The 15,836-nt window shown below is 38.7% G+C and overlaps 3 protein-coding genes across 3 annotated transcripts; all 3 read left to right on the top strand.

Moving 5' to 3' along the window:
* Positions 1 to 906: 906 nt before the first annotated feature.
* LOC135650923 (salt stress-induced protein-like) lies at positions 907 to 1,894 on the top strand. The gene is made up of 3 exons (XM_065170619.1): positions 907 to 976; positions 1,125 to 1,313; positions 1,465 to 1,894. Exons 1-3 carry the CDS (start codon positions 974 to 976, stop codon positions 1,723 to 1,725), a joined length of 453 nt encoding a protein of 150 aa, XP_065026691.1. The 5' UTR covers positions 907 to 973; the 3' UTR covers positions 1,726 to 1,894.
* Positions 1,895 to 3,322: 1,428 nt separating this feature from the next.
* Positions 3,323 to 9,669, top strand: LOC135651394 (horcolin-like). The gene is made up of 4 exons (XM_065171459.1): positions 3,323 to 3,447; positions 4,491 to 4,713; positions 9,013 to 9,201; positions 9,418 to 9,669. Exons 1-4 carry the CDS (start codon positions 3,323 to 3,325, stop codon positions 9,667 to 9,669), a joined length of 789 nt encoding a protein of 262 aa, XP_065027531.1.
* Positions 9,670 to 11,476: 1,807 nt separating this feature from the next.
* Positions 11,477 to 15,082, top strand: LOC135651393 (jacalin-related lectin 3-like). The gene is made up of 6 exons (XM_065171458.1): positions 11,477 to 11,616; positions 11,765 to 11,953; positions 12,105 to 12,361; positions 14,065 to 14,146; positions 14,267 to 14,455; positions 14,674 to 15,082. The coding sequence occupies exons 1-6, from the start codon at positions 11,614 to 11,616 to the stop codon at positions 14,923 to 14,925; spliced, it is 972 nt and encodes a 323-aa protein (XP_065027530.1). The 5' UTR covers positions 11,477 to 11,613; the 3' UTR covers positions 14,926 to 15,082.
* Positions 15,083 to 15,836: the final 754 nt, after the last annotated feature.

Genomic DNA, 15,836 nt, shown 5'->3' with positions numbered 1-15,836 from the left:
GATGTTTCAAATGAACATGTTGAGAAAGAGTCGTTGATAAGATGTAGAATTTGTGCTCCTCTCGTGTACCACAGTGGCTTTTCCCTGCTCGCCATTGGTTACATAACAAATTAATCTTTATTTTTTAAAATAAACTATATATATATATATATATATATATATATCTTGAGGTGTTCATCTATATTTTTGTAGGGTACACCTTTGATACCAACCGCTTAAATTATTATATCACGAGTCTCAAAAAAAAAAGAAAAAAGAAAATTGCTTGGTCGATATTTAATCGTCGCATTGTAAAGGACACCACATGGTCAGCTTGGAAGATTTAAGTTTCGAAGTTGAATTCCTCTGCAAGCTGTACCGGGAAAAAGTAAGTTGGTGGGATATGCATGCATATCTCATGTAATGTAAACTTAGTATATCCAACCATGTTACTGCATCCAACCTCGCATAACATAATTTGCTCAGCTCGATCTGTGGGACGCGGAGAAGTCAAGGTTGGAGGCTGGAGATGCGCAGCATGTGGAGGTTCCAGGTCGCCGATTCAGCCAATGGAAAGATATAAGTTTGTCTGTACGATGCACCGGCTCTCTTCGCATGTTTCTGCATGTTTCAGGTTTCATAGGAGAAGACGTTATCTTTGCTACACAACATGTTTCACGTTTCATGCATGGGAGTAGGAAGGATCTCATTTTAGCTTTTGTTACAAAATGTCTTGATGTACTGCAGGAGAGAGGGCGCATTAATGTGTGTATCCATCACTTCTCGCGCACGAAGCTCACGTTTGTTTACTTACCTGCGCGTGAGAACTGTTGGCAGGCATTGAAGCAAAAGGGACACTACCTTCTCATACTTATCCAAACTCAAGGGTGCAGGGCTATAAGTATCCCCACTCGTTGCTCTTCTTCTTCAAGCGCATCCATACCTGCAAAAAATACTAATATCTTCCGCAGAAGTAGTTCATACAAGTCTGATAATGGTGCGATGCTTCATTCCATTTCCTATCATCTTCATAGATTTTCTTGCGGGTTAATTTTGGGGAGGCCATGCTTGCATGCCTGCCTGTATATATTTCTTTTGTTGCCATAGATGATATTAATATGGTGGTGGTGTTGTCGCGGTTGCAGGCGGGCGTGCTTGAGCAAGGCCCATGGGGAGGCAACGGCGGCAAAATCTGGGATATGGGACAGGCGGATCACATTAGCAACGTCAAAATTCATTACATCGATGCCGTATTCGCGTTTGACTTCACCTTCACCGTCGACGGCGTGACTAAGACCATCCACGTCGGAGGCGATGCACCCCAGTACAATGAGGTGCTGTCGAAGCTGAAAACATCCGTTTAGTATTTATAGATCAACGGTTACAATCAATTATTCCTAGGATACTTGCTAGATGATCGAGTTGCATATTACCTAACTATTTTTGGTGCTTTATTTCTAACCACATCTTTGATTGCTTGTATAGATTACTCTAGAGGAGGACGAATACTTCACTTTCATCTCTGGATATTTCAAGACGATGTGGACGACGGACGTTTTCATAACACAACTTACTCTTAAAACCAACAAGGGCAATTCTGTGAGTGCCGGCAACGCGATTGGTAGTCATTTCTCCCTAAATCTAGAGGATGAGGGTAAGATTTTGGGTTTCTCCGGACGTGAAGGTTTTCCCATCGATGCCATCGAGGCAATCGGAGTTTACTGCACTATCCCTAACCCTAACTAAGCACACGTCATGCCTTGGGTGCGTGTGTCTTAGTTCTCGCAGGATGCTGTAATGTATCTGCTTGGTTGTGGTGATAAATAAGTGGCAGCAATTGTTGTTGTCGTCCTTGTCGTGTGTCTTTGAATAAAGCAAGAAATACATTATGGGTCCACTGGTTATTGAATGCTAATGATAGTTGAACCCAATCGGTGGTTGGCAATCGTATATGTCACTTCACTTCACGTACATACGAACAATATGCTTGAAGATTTGATTGGGGTAACGTAACTCCTTTTTTTGTATAAAGTAAAATAATAATAATTTCTAAGAAAGTCCAGAACAAATTTATTCTCGGATACCCAATCGATGAGCTCAAAACATTCCATAGGTCACCCCCTTTTTTCAAAATAATAAAGATTTTTTTACTCTAAAGTGATCCAAGTAGCCACCTAGTTGCGCTCCTCCTTGTATACATGTATAAACTCGTAGTCCTCAAAACTGTCCCACAAATATTTAATGTCAGTGACGTAGTGTCCATGGTACAACCAAATAGCCACCGATAGTTGAATCCAATCGGTGGTTATTCGTATAGCATTTCACGTACATACAAACGATATATGGTAGCCGTTCTTATGAAATACTTGATGATTTGATTGGGGCATTGTAACTTTTTTTTTGTCCAAAGTAAACAAAGGAAAATGATTTCTAAGGAAGTCTAGTACATAGTCTTTTTATTATATTAACCAATCACCGATAAAGATAACATAACGAGCAAATCATGCATAACATATCCTAAACCAACATTTATTTCATTAAAGGACCCATCACAATTAGTTTGAATCATCCTTAAAAAGGTTTTGTCCATTGAATATTTATATATAACTTATCTGTTGAACAAACCTCTTAAGTTTATGAACCTTGTCATTCGCCCAAACGCATGTCATGATTTTATGAAAAAAAAGAAGTTGGGGAACGAGTAGTGTGAGCGTAAAGGATCTCGTTTTGAGTTCGCTCGAGCCACTACGAACAAATGTAACTTGTGTTCAAATACGAACCCATAATTCTTGCGCAAACACTTTCTCGTTCATAGGGTCATTGTCACAATGTTTTTGTTTTTTTTTTTTAACAAATGTAAGTGGCAAAGATGAGATTTATTTGGTATCTTACTATAAAGAGACAAAATATTATTGTCATCTAACATCTTCAAAATATGCGAGATTTGATATGCATGAGCGCGTAGCTCTCTTTGCCTGGATATATGATATCTAATACTCCATTTCACTACTTGCTTCTGCTAGGATTGATTTTTATTTTAGAATCCTAATTTGATGTTTTATCTAAAAAAATAAATTTTAGTGATGATGAAAGAAATAAATGACACCGTTCACATTTGAGCGAACCAAAAATTTAAGTCAGGAGTTCTCTCGTCATTCAATAATAGGATTCATATTCCTTAGATAACTAAAAATTCTAGTATAAAAATAATTCTTTATTGATTAGTATTTGTTTGTTTAAAATAATATTACAGGTGTCAATAATAAATAATCAAATTTATTTTCCTAATCACACCTCACGTTGGTGATAATAATGGGCATGCTTTTGTCATGACAAGTACGAGATGAAGAAGTTAGAGGCTCTAAGCACTAAGCTGGCAGGCCGTGGAAAATGGAACCCGTCCTTTCTCATCCGAAGCAAGGAGACGAGGCGGCCGACCACCAAATCCACGTTTCCTTATAATTGGAGGTTATCCACAAGGACACGATGAAGATGGAGCTCGTCGTCTCACCCGATGGAAGGAGATAGTGGTGCTGTTGGATTGAACCATCCGGCCACTGTGTTCGAATCCACTTCGATATCTTATCATTACTCGGTGTACTTGTCATGATGGAATGCCGTAATGAATAAGAAACGACAACTATTATGGTGCTTGCCATGATTGCTCGTTGTTATCGTTGTCATGAGGTGTGACTTTGAATAAATATTGAAATAAATCAACTTTGATATGTTTCGACTACAACGTGTGCTTTTTCATGATTGATTCCATTGCTCTAATTATCTAGCAATATTTAGGAGAACTAGTAAGCTGCGAAACGAGTAATACAAAGTGGTGAAGAAATTAATAAACTACGTGTTCCTTATAATCAAACAACATATGATGACGGAATGCCAGGAAAATATCCTCTTTAGTTTTAAATCGATCATTGTGCTTGCATCATTGCAAAATGTTGTTGCATTCTCTGAGGACCTGTGTTGATGCTAAATCTATCGTTATGTATGAGTCATGAGTCAGATTCGGAAGGTCAAATAAAGTCATTATACCATAATCTGAATTTAATCACTACTATCCGAACGCAAAGATCAACTCCATGTACGTGATAAAGTCATATTATCACAATCCGCTTAACCGGGTCATATAGATGCATGCATATATGCTGCAGTCTGCAATTCTATGGCGTCATCGACATCTCCACAAGGGAACACAAGTGATGTAGCGTAAATGTGTGTTTGATGGACGTTCGTCGACTTAGAGAGCACTCGGATTCGCATGACCTCATGGAGCCCAAAAATCCACGTTCATTTCCATGTACAATACCAAAGAAAGAATACATATAATATCTTGCAAACAACTTTTAATTTGAGCCTTGGGTTCCTATAAAAATCTTGTGGATGATACATAATTCTGAAGTCAAGATCAAATAGAAGCTAAAAACCGAATACCCAAGTTGAAATTTTTGATGGATCAGCCCATTATTGTTAGATGCTTTGTTTATGTTTCTCGGTTTTAGGTATCTCTTTTCCCGAGATAGGACATATTGTGAAGCTGCAGCTATTCTGGAGGGACTAGAATTCGCTGAAGGTGTTCCTCATGTACTCATCGAAATAGATTCTAAATTACTGATAGATACAGTCAACAAGGATTCTCAAAGAATCTTTTTGCTTATTCGAGATATTCATGCTCGCATGTACTCCATGACTCTTGTGATCCGCATATGCAGTGTTGATGCCATGGTTAGTGATGGCAGCGGGTGGAATACCTGCAAAATCACCTAAATCTTAATTGAATTCGAACAAACCCAAATGCGACTGCGATGCTGGAATTAGTGGGATCAAATTGTCCAATAGATTATCAACGTGCCGCAATCTGCAGGGAGAGAATCCACTGTCTCTGTCATAAGAAAAAATATATCGGCATTGGAAAGAATTCAATCGATCCATGCGCTATTCCTCAAGTCAAGTAGTTAACTCGAGAGAACGGTCTAGATGATGTGGTTTTTAGAATCATCCACAATAAAATGATCATGACGATGATGATGACATCCATGGCGGATGAGATTCTTCAGATGTTTACATCACCAGAATGACAAAACAAAATTGGGAAATAAATCCAACTGCTTAGCCAAACTATGTGTACAGTTAGATTTTCTATGCTATCCTATATATTCATTATGAGAATGATAAAAAATTGTGATGTCCTTCTTCTAAAATACATTTCTTGTCCTTCTCCATTGGATGTTCTCTCTCGCACGCATATCTAATCTTGTTCGTGACAACAAATGCCTCTCGCATTAGAGAAAAAGACCAAACCTCCATGGAAGTTGATAAACATCTAGTGATGTTTTACACTTAATGCAAAATTTATTTGAATATTTTATTATGTATATATTTAGAGAAGAAAATAAGTGCGCTAAATGATTGCCCAATTTTACTAGATGTAATAAGGTTACAAGTCTTTGGAAGCAGCATTTGGACCATGTCGATTGAATAAAATTTTAAGCTAAAATAAGTAAACTACGTCTTACTCGAAGGAAGTAAGCTCTCAGTGCAGTGCAGCTCAATTATCCATGTCAAATATCTCTAGAGATGGACAGGCGACATGGCTGCATGAGTTGACCAAGTTGGTGTTGTCATCTGCCAATATCATCGTCAAGTCGTCATTTCGGATATATTCTGTGGCACCATTAACCAAACACTAGGAATGACTTATGGTCCTTCTTATATATATCCTATAGAAAATGTCAAACAGGACACATGCCCTCTGACGTGGCTCCGCAGGAATGCCTTATAGTCTCTTTTATATCTTAGAAGTCCTTGGTCTACCCTAATGAACATTAGCTGATGCAATCTCATCAACCATATTTCTGTGATCTTAAGATTAGTCTTTCCTCATCGTGCTTAGGATGATCCAGCAACACAAGATCTAAGTCGAAGCAAATCAAAATGCACCCACAGATTAGTCTTTCCTCATCGTGCTTAGCTGATTAGTTTTTACCTTTCACTCGAATGAATGAATAGGAATGCATCCAGCAGCACAAGATCTAAGAAGAAGCAAATCAAAATGCACCCACAAATATTTCATAATTCATTTATAGATTCATGAAGGACGAAGCGATAACAATGACAACAACTGCTGCTACTTAATAATGTCTAGAGCATCTTTGTAGTAATACACAGACAGTACTTACTCCAAATATTCAAACTATAGCATAGTAAACCCCGATTGCATTGATGATTGCACTTGCAGGTCCATAGAAATCGAAAATCTTAATATTCTCAAATAAAGAAGGAGTGTCTGTTAGTTTGGCAAGTCCCACATAGTCCCATATCAGAAAAATCAAGTTTGGTATCTCCTGTTTAAACTATAAATAAAGGCCTGGGCTTTGAAGTCAGATGCACCACAAGAAAACCTAATTGTTTGCTTTAGGCTTTTCTTGTTTAGTAGTTTCATGTTTTATGACCTAGGAACATCTTCCTAAGGCATTTGTAATGGTCCCTCTTTTATAGTAATGATTTGCTTCTCTTTGGTTCGTGGATGTAGGTCAATTGATCGAACCATGTAAATCTGGTGTTCTTGTCACTTCTTTTATTTTTCTACTTTATTATCTTTTTTGGGTTGCCAAATTACCCTTTGGTAAATTTTCTAGGGCTAGCTCTAACAAACTGGTATCAGAGGCAACTCAAGATAAAGGAAGATCTTGCGTGTATAGATAAGAAGGCCCGATCAAGCATTATTCTAAATCTCTCTGACGAGGTTTTATGGGAGGTAGCTACGGAGACTATAACTAAGAGCATGTGGGACAAACTTAAAGCCTTGTATATGAAGAGGACAGTAGAGGATCGTCTCTACTTGAAGCAGAGTTTGTATATGCTTCGGATGACTGAAGGTACATCTATGCTCTCACATCTTGATAAATTTGATTCCTTAGTTATGGATTTGGAGAATATAGATGCAAAAATTGATTATGAGGATAAGGCCTATTACTTTTGTGTTCTCTTCCCTAATTTTTTAAGCATTTCCGTGATACGATGATTTATGGAAAAGAAACAATTTCGTATCAGGAAATTAAATCTGCATTAAAATCTAAGGAGCAAATAGACAGGGATATCACAGGGGAAAGTAGAGGGAATCAGACTGAGGGTCTGGTTGTCACGTCACTGCCCACAATATCTAAAACCTCCCTAAGTAATCACAACAAGAGTCTACTGATGATTGAGAACAGTCTCTCTACGTTGTCCTTGTCTTCTTCCCTTTCTTTCTCTTCCTTTTCTTCCTTGTTCTCCTTCTTCTCTTTGGAATCCTGTGGCTCTAAAGATCTGCCTCGTTGCTGCCTTTTTATAGCCTTTTTTTACTTATAAAACCCAACCATCACACCCCCCTAATCTTAATTAGGGTTAGGTTAAGAGGGGGTGTGGGCTGTGGGTTGCCCTAGCCCACATGGGCTGAATATGGGCTATCAGCCCAACAAGGGACATATATGGTTCTGGGTTGAAGTTGTTGTAACTGCTGATTGATTCCTGATTACAGTCCATGGTATGGGTTCTAAGGTTGAGTTCAGGTTGGTTCCATTCCCTTAAAGCTTTCGTATCCAAGCCAAACGCGAAGATCCATTTTACAACTGGTTTTGATGTAAAGATTTTACCTGGTCAGTCTAAGATGCTTGTTTTTGTTAGCAGCTAGCGGAATGACACTCAAAATATCTATACAAGCTATTTTAAACTTGTAAATATTCTTAACATTTAAGCAGGACATGTAAATCCAGTAGTCAGCTTAAGATTTTAATGAGACAGACACATTGATATCTATCTCTTTGAGCGTAAGACGTGAGGAAGAACTTGGCCTTTCATTTTGACTTCTACAAGCTAACGTAATTTGTGCTCAAATACGAACGACAACTTCTTAACAAATGTAACTGGCGACGACGGGATTTGATTCCGTATCTTACTTACTATAAAGCGTCAAAATATTTATTTGCTTCATCATCATCCAACCTGTGCAAAATATGTCAGGTTTGATATGCATGAGCACGTAACTCTCTGTACCTCTACATATGTCATCTATAACTTCATTTCAAAACATTTCAAATGTAACTCTCTGTACCTCAAAACATTTAGAGGCCTAATATGATTTTTTTAAAAAATAAACTTTAATAATGATGATGTCATTCACATTTAATAATATGATCCATGTTCCTTTGATAACTGAAAATTCTAGTATAAAAAATGATTAGCATTTTTTTGTTCAAAATAATATTACAGGTGTCAATAATAAATAATCAAAGTTATTTGATTATTCTTGATAGATAGTTTTCTTGATCACACCTCGCATTGTTGATAACATGACAAGTACGAGATGAAGAAGTTAGCGGCTCTAAGTACTTAAGCAGGCAGGACGTGGAAAATTGAGCTCCTCCTTTCTCATCAGAAGGAAGGAGACGAGGCGGCCGACCACCAAATCCACGTTTCCTTATAATTGGAGGTTATCCACAAGCACAAGATGAAGATGGAGCTCGTCGTCTCAGCCAATTGAAGGAGATATAGTGGTGCTGTTGGGCTGAACCATCCGGCCACTGTGTTCAAGCTTATCATATTTACTCACCGACTCCCTCGGAAGTTCTCGCATCTCGTTCCTAGCAAACGATTAATTGCACTGCGTGCATGCATGCAATAAAGAAAAGGGAAGAGCACGGAATATGCATGTTTCACGTTTACGTGAGATTTTAGGACGGCGGTGGTTGGGGGTGCAATTCTTCCTTGCTGTATACATCAGCTCATACTTATCCAAACTAGAATGGTGGCCTATAAATACCCTCATCCAATGCTCTTCCAAGCACCAAGTCCTGCAATAATAGCATCTTCTGCCGCCAAGGGAGTGTGCGCGTCCATTCATTATTCGCAGTTGCTGCTAATATGGTGAGTGGCGTCGTTAGTCTTCAGAATTCCATCCCTTTTCTGACTTCTTCGACTACACTTGCTCGTATACTACATCATAGATGGATGGATGACATGTGGTGTTTATTCTGATGCACGCAGGGGAGAATGGTGAAGGTGGGGCCATGGGGTGGCAACGGAGGGAATGCGTGGAATATGGGACAAGCCGACCACATTACCAAACTTCGAATCTATTACGGAGATAACATTGTGGGGTTGGAGATTACCTACATTCTTAACGGTAATCCCCACACCGGCAAATATGGAACCACCACCGGCCCATCCGAGGAGGTATATCCATACATCTATGTGTATATATACGCACTTATCAACTTCATGTCTTTGTCCAACCATATAAAGTGGTTCAACCAGATTAATGTTTTGAAGCAACACGTTAGTTAGTCAAACCAATTTCTCTTGAAAATATATTACGATATCAGATGTGTTTCAATTAGTTTTCTTTTTCCCGTTGTTTGTTTCTCATCAAATCCTTGATCCTTTTTGTAGATCATCCTCGAGGAGGACGAGTACTTCACTTCTATCTCCGGATATTTTCATGCATTATCCAATTATCAGGGACATGCAATTGTGATGTTGCTTACTCTTGATACTAACAAGGGTGCATCCATAAGTGTAGGCAACAAGATTGGCAGTTCATTCGCCCTTACTTTAGAGGAGGGGAGTAAGATTCTGGGCTTCTTTGGGCGAGCTGGTACAGCCATTGACGCTATTGGAATCCGCTGCTCATTGCCAAACTAAGTGTATGCACCGGCACTGGCTCGTGTTCCTATCTATCGAATGGTGTAATAAATAAGCAACGATAACAATTTATGGTGCTTGCCATGATTGTCATCATCGTTGTTATCCTTCTCAATCGGTGTTGCTTTGAATAAATAATGAAATGTTTTCGAATCCACTTTGATATCTTACGATTACTTGGGGTGCTTTTCATGATGGAATCCGTGGCCCTTATTTTGAGAATTAGTAAGCTTCTAAATGAGTCATACAACGAAGAGATGAAGTGAACAACGTATTCCCTAAGATCTCTTAGCACATGACAATGGGAGGAAGCGAACCACGTATTCCTTGACCTTTCTCAGCATATGACGATGAAAACGCTAGCAAAATAGCATCTTTAGTTTTTGATCGATCATGATTCTTGGACCACTGAGTTAAGCATCTGTACGATTCACGATCTAAATTTGAAATCGGACGCCAACTCTGATGCCCTTTTTTTCATTTTTCTCATGTATTTACAGTATCGTGGTGCCAAAATCTTAATTCAATCACTGCCTATGTATCCTAACATATTCTAAGATCAACTCCGTGATTTCTCTCAACAAATAAGTAATACAGCATAAAATTAAATAGATCAAGTAGATATGGGAATCCAATCAATTGTCTTCTCTCTCACACACTCACTCTCTCTTATATGTATCTCCGTACCTTGGGGCAAATTTTGGTTGTTGATTAAGCATTTTTATCAATTATACCTTGTAGTAAAAATTTTATATTTTATGAAAATATGATATAAAATTTAACCACAAATATCAACCGTCTGTAACTCTTTGAACATTCGAAAGACAAAGCCCCTCTGTGAATCCATGAATAGATTTGAGTTTATTTCTTCCCACCATCATAGATGATGCTTCTTCGAGACATGAATAGAATGATTGTAATGTGTCCGGGTATGATGATGTTTCAAATGAACATGTTGAGAAAGAGTCATTGATAAGATGAAGAATTTGTGCTCCTCTCGTGTACCACAGAGGCTTTTCCCAGCTTGCTATCGGTTACATAGCAAATTAATCTTTATTTTATATATATATATATATATATATATATATATATATATATATATATATATATATATATATATATATTTATTTATTTATTTATTGATGTTTTCATCTATGTTTTTTTAGGGTACACCTTTGATACCAACCGCTTAAATTATTATATCACGAGTCTCAAAAAAAAAAAAAAAAAAATTGCTCGGTCGATATTTAATCGCCGCATTGTAAAGGACACCACATGGTCAGCTTGGAAGATTTAAGTTTCGAAGTTGAATTCCTCTGCAAGGTGTACCGGGAAAAAGTAAGTTGGTGGGATATGCATGCATATCTCATGTAATGTAAACTTAGTACATCCAACCATGTTACTGCATCCTACCTCGCATAACATAATTTGCTCAGCTCGATCTGTGGGGCGCGGAGAAGTCAAGGTTGGAGGCTGGAGATGCGCAGCATGTGGAGGTTCCAGGTCGCCCACTCAGCCAATGGAAAGAGATAAGGTTGTCTGTACGATGCACCGGCTCTCTTCGCATGTTTCTGCATGTTTCAGGTTTCATAGGAGAAGACGTTATCTTTGCTACACAACATGTTTCACGTTTCATGCATGGGAGAAGGAAGGATCTCATTTTAGCTTTTGTTACAAAATGTCTTGATGTACTGCGGGAGAGAGGGCGCATTAATGTGTGTATCCATCACTTCTCGCGCACGAAGCTCACGTTTGTTTACTTACCTGCGCGTGAGAACTGTTGGCAGGCATTGAAGCAAAAGGGACACTACCTTCTCATACTTATCCAAACTCAAGGGTGCAGGGCTATAAGTACCCCCACTCGTTGGTCTTCTTCTTCAAGCGCATCCATACCTGCAAAAAATACTAATATCTTCCGCGGAAGTAGTTCATACAAGTCTGATAATGGTGCGATGCTTCATTCCATTTCTTATCATCTTCATAGATTTTCTTGCGGGTTAATTTTGGGGAGGCCATGCTTGCATGCCTGCCTGTATATATGTCTTTTGTTGCCATAGATGATATTAATATGGTGGTGGTGTTGTCGCGGTTGCAGGCGGGCGTGCTTGAGCAAGGCCCATGGGGAGGCAACGGCGGCATAACCTGGGATATGGGACAGGCGGATCACATTAGCAACGTCAAAATTCATTACATCGATGCCGTATTCGCGTTTGACTTCACCTTCACCGTCGACGGCGTGACTAAGACCATCAATGTCGGAGGCGATGCACCCCAGTACAATGAGGTGCTGTCGAAGCTGAAAACATCCGATTAGTATTTATAGATCAACGGTTACAATTAATTATTCCTAGGATACTTGCTAGATGATCGAGTTGCAAATTCCCTAACTATTTTTGGTGCTTTATTTCTAACCACACCTTTGATTGCTTTTATAGATTACTCTAGAGGACGACGAATACTTCACTTTCATCTCTGGATATTTCAAGACGATGTGGACGACGGATGTTTTCATAACACAACTTACTCTTAAGACTAACAAGGGCAATTCTGTGAGTGCCGGCAATGCGATTGGTAGTCATTTCTCCCTAAATCTAGAGGATGAGGGTAAGATTTTAGGTTTCTTCGGACGTGAAGGTTCTCCCATCGATGCCATCGAGGCAATCGGAGTTTACTGCACTATCCCTAACCCTAACTAAGTACACGTCATGCCTTGGGTGCGTGTGTCTTAGTTCTCGCAGGATGCTGTAATGTATCTGCTTGGTTGTGGTGATAAATAAGTGGCAGCAATTGTTGTTGTCGTCCTTGTGGTGTGTCTTTGAATAAAGCAAGAAATACATTATGGGTCCACTGGTTATTGAATGCTAATTGACGATATAATGATAGTTGAACCCAATCGGTGGTTGGCATTCGTATATGTCAATTCACGTACATACGAACAATATGCTTGAAGATTTGATTGGGGCAACGTAACTCTTTTTTTGTATAAAGTAAAAATAATAATAATTTCTAAGAACGTCCAGAACAAATTTATTCTCGGATACCCAATCGATGAGCTCAAAACATTCCATGGGTCACTCCCTTCTTTCAAAATGAGAAAGATTTTGTTACTCTAGAGTGATCCAAGTAGCCACCTAGTTGCGCTCCTCCTTGTATATATATGTATAAACTCATAGTCCTCAAAACTGTCCCACAAATATATAATGTCAGTTACGTAGTGTCCACGGTACAACCAAATGGCCACCGATAGTTGAATCCAATCGGTGGTTATTCGTATAGCATTTCACGTACATACGAACGATATATGGTAGCCGTTCTTATGATATACTTGTTGATTTGATTGGGGTATTGTAACTTTTATTTTGTCCAAAGTAAACAAAGAAAAATGATTTTTAAGGAAGTCTAGTACATAATGTCTTTTTATTATATTAACCTATCACCGATAAAGATAACATAACGAGCAAATCATGCGTAACATATCCTAAACCACCATTTATTTCATTAAAGGAACCATCACAGTTTAGATTTGATATGCATGAGCGCGTAGCTCTCTTTACCTGGATATGATATCTAATACTCCATTTCACTACTTGCTTCTGCTAGGATTGATTTTTATTTTAGAATCATAATTTGATTTTTTGTCTAAAAAAATAAATTTTAGTAATGATGAAAGAAATAAATGACACCGTTCACATTTGAGCGAACCAAAAATTTAAGTCAGGAGATCTCTCGTCATTTAATAATAGGATTCATATTCCTTAGATAACTAAAAATTCTAGTATAAAAATAATTCTTTATTGATTAGCATTTGTTTGTTTAAAATAATATTACAGGTGTCAATAATAAAAAATCAAAGTTATTTTCCTAATCACACCTCACGTTGGTGATAATAATGGGCATGCTTTTGTCATGACAAGTACGAGATGAAGAAGTTAGAGGCTCTAAGCACTAAGCTGGCAGGCCGTGGAAAATGGAACCCGTCCTTTCTCATCCGAAGCAAGGAGACGAGGCGGCCGACCACCAAATCCACGTTTCCTTATAATTGGAGGTTATCCACAAGGACACGATGAAGATGGAGCTCGTCGTCTCACCCAATGGAAGGAGATAGTGGTGCTGTTGGGTTGAACCATCCGGCCACTGTGTTCAAGTTTATCATATTTACTCACCGACTCCCTCGGAAGTCCTCGCATCTCGTTCCTAGCAAACGATTAATTGCACTGCATGCATGCATGCAATAAAAAAAAAGGAAGAGCACGGAATATGCATGTTTCACGTTTACGTGAGATTTTAGGACGGCGGTAGTTGGGGGTGCAATTCTTCCTTGCTGTATCCATCAGCTCATACTTATCCAAACTAGAATGGTGGCCTATAAATACCCTCATCCAATGCTCTTCCCAGCACCGAGTCCTGCAATAATAGCATCTTCTGCCGCCAAGGGAGTGTGCGCGTCCATTCATTATTCTCAGTTGCTGCTAATATGGTGAGTGGCGTCGTTAGTCTTCAGAATTCCATCCCTTTTCTGACTTCTTCGACTACACTTGCTCGTATACTACAACAGAGATGGATTGATGACATGTGGTGTTTATTCTGATGCACGCAGGGGAGAATGGTGAAGGTGGGGCCATGGGGTGGCAACGGAGGTGATGCGTGGAATATGGGACAAGCCGACCACATTACCAAACTTCGAATCTATTACGGAAATAACATTGTGGGGTTGGAGATTACCTACATTCTTAACGGTAATCCCCACACCGGCAAATATGGAACCACCACCGGCCCATCCGAGGAGGTATATCCATACGTCTATGTGTATATAAATACGCACTTATCAACTTCATGTCTTTGTCCAACCATATAAAGTGGTTCAACCAGATTAATGTTTTGAAGCAACACGTTAGTTAGTCAAACCAATTTCTCTTGAAAATATATTACAATATCAGATGTGTTTCAATTAGTTTACTTTTTCCCGTTGTTTGTTTCTCATCAAATCCTTGATCCTTTTTGTAGATCATCCTCGAGGAGGACGAGTACTTCACTTCTATCTCCGGATATTTTCATGCATTATCCAATTATCAGGGACATGCAATTGTGATGTTGCTTACTCTTGAGACTAACAAGGGTGCATCCATAAGTGTAGGCAACAAGATTGGCAGTTCTTTCGCCCTTACTTTAGAGGAGGGGAGTAAGATTCTGGGCTTCTTTGGGCGAGCTGGTACAGCCATTGACGCTATTGGAATCCGCTGCTCATTGCCAAACTAAGTGTATGCACTGGCACTGGCTCATGTTCCTATCTATCGAATGGTGTAATAAATAAGCAACGATAACTATTTATGGTGCTTGCCATGATTGTCATCATCGTTGTTATCCTTCTCAATCGGTGTTGCTTTGAATAAATAATGAAATGTTTTCGAATCCACTTTGATATCTTACGATTACTTGGGGTGCTTTTCATGATGGAATCCGTGGCCCTTATTGGGAGAACTAGTAAGCTTCTAAATGAGTAATACAACGAAGAGATGAAGTGAACAACGTATTCCGTAAGATCTCTTAGCACATGACAATGGGAGGAAACGAACCACGTATTCCTTGAACTTTCTCAGCATATGACGATGAAAACGCTAGCAAAATAGCATCTTTAGTTTTTGATCGATCATGATTCTTGGACCACTGCAAAACGTTGTTGCATTCTCCGAGGAACCACGTTGAGTTAAGCATCTATATGATTCACGATCTAAATTTGAAATCGGAGGCCAACTCTGATGCCCTTTTTTTCATTTTTCTCATGTATTTACAGTATTGTGGTGCCAAAATCTTAATTCAATCACTGCCTATGTATCCTAACATATTCTAAGATCAACTCCGTGATTTCTCTCAACAAATAAGTAATACAACATAAAATTAAATAGATCAAGTAGATATGGGAATCCAATCAATTGTCTTCTCTCTCACTCACTCTCTCTCTCTCTTATATGTATCTCCGTACCTTGGGGCAAATTTTGGTTGTTGATTAAGCATTTTTATGATATAAAATTTAACCACAAATATCAACCGTGTGTAACTTTTTGAACAATCGAAAGACAAAGCCCCTATGTGAATCCCTATAGATTTGAGTTTATTTCTTCCCACCATCATAGATGATACTTCTTCGAGACATGAATAGAATGATCCTA

The sequence above is a fragment of the Musa acuminata genome, chromosome BXJ3-10 (genome assembly GCF_036884655.1).
Source record: "Musa acuminata AAA Group cultivar baxijiao chromosome BXJ3-10, Cavendish_Baxijiao_AAA, whole genome shotgun sequence".
Lineage (NCBI taxonomy): Eukaryota > Viridiplantae > Streptophyta > Magnoliopsida > Zingiberales > Musaceae > Musa > Musa acuminata.
This window is presented reverse-complemented; position numbering and strand designations above follow the sequence as displayed.

Excerpts from the sequence above, each read along its gene's own strand:
- LOC135650923 (XM_065170619.1), top strand. Across the intron at positions 1,314-1,464 it reads ATGCACCCCAGTACAATGAG|ATTACTCTAGAGGAGGACGA; the intron begins GTGCTGTCGAAG and ends TTGCTTGTATAG.
- LOC135651394 (XM_065171459.1), top strand. The coding sequence starts at position 3,323 with ATGAAGAAGTTAGAGGCTCTAAGCACTAAGCTGGCAGGCCGTGGAAAA. Across the intron at positions 4,714-9,012 it reads TATGCAGTGTTGATGCCATG|GGGAGAATGGTGAAGGTGGG; the intron begins GTTAGTGATGGC and ends TGATGCACGCAG. Across the intron at positions 9,202-9,417 it reads CCACCGGCCCATCCGAGGAG|ATCATCCTCGAGGAGGACGA; the intron begins GTATATCCATAC and ends TCCTTTTTGTAG.
- LOC135651393 (XM_065171458.1), top strand. Across the intron at positions 12,362-14,064 it reads TGCACTATCCCTAACCCTAA|CACCGAGTCCTGCAATAATA; the intron begins CTAAGTACACGT and ends TGCTCTTCCCAG. Across the intron at positions 14,456-14,673 it reads CCACCGGCCCATCCGAGGAG|ATCATCCTCGAGGAGGACGA; the intron begins GTATATCCATAC and ends TCCTTTTTGTAG.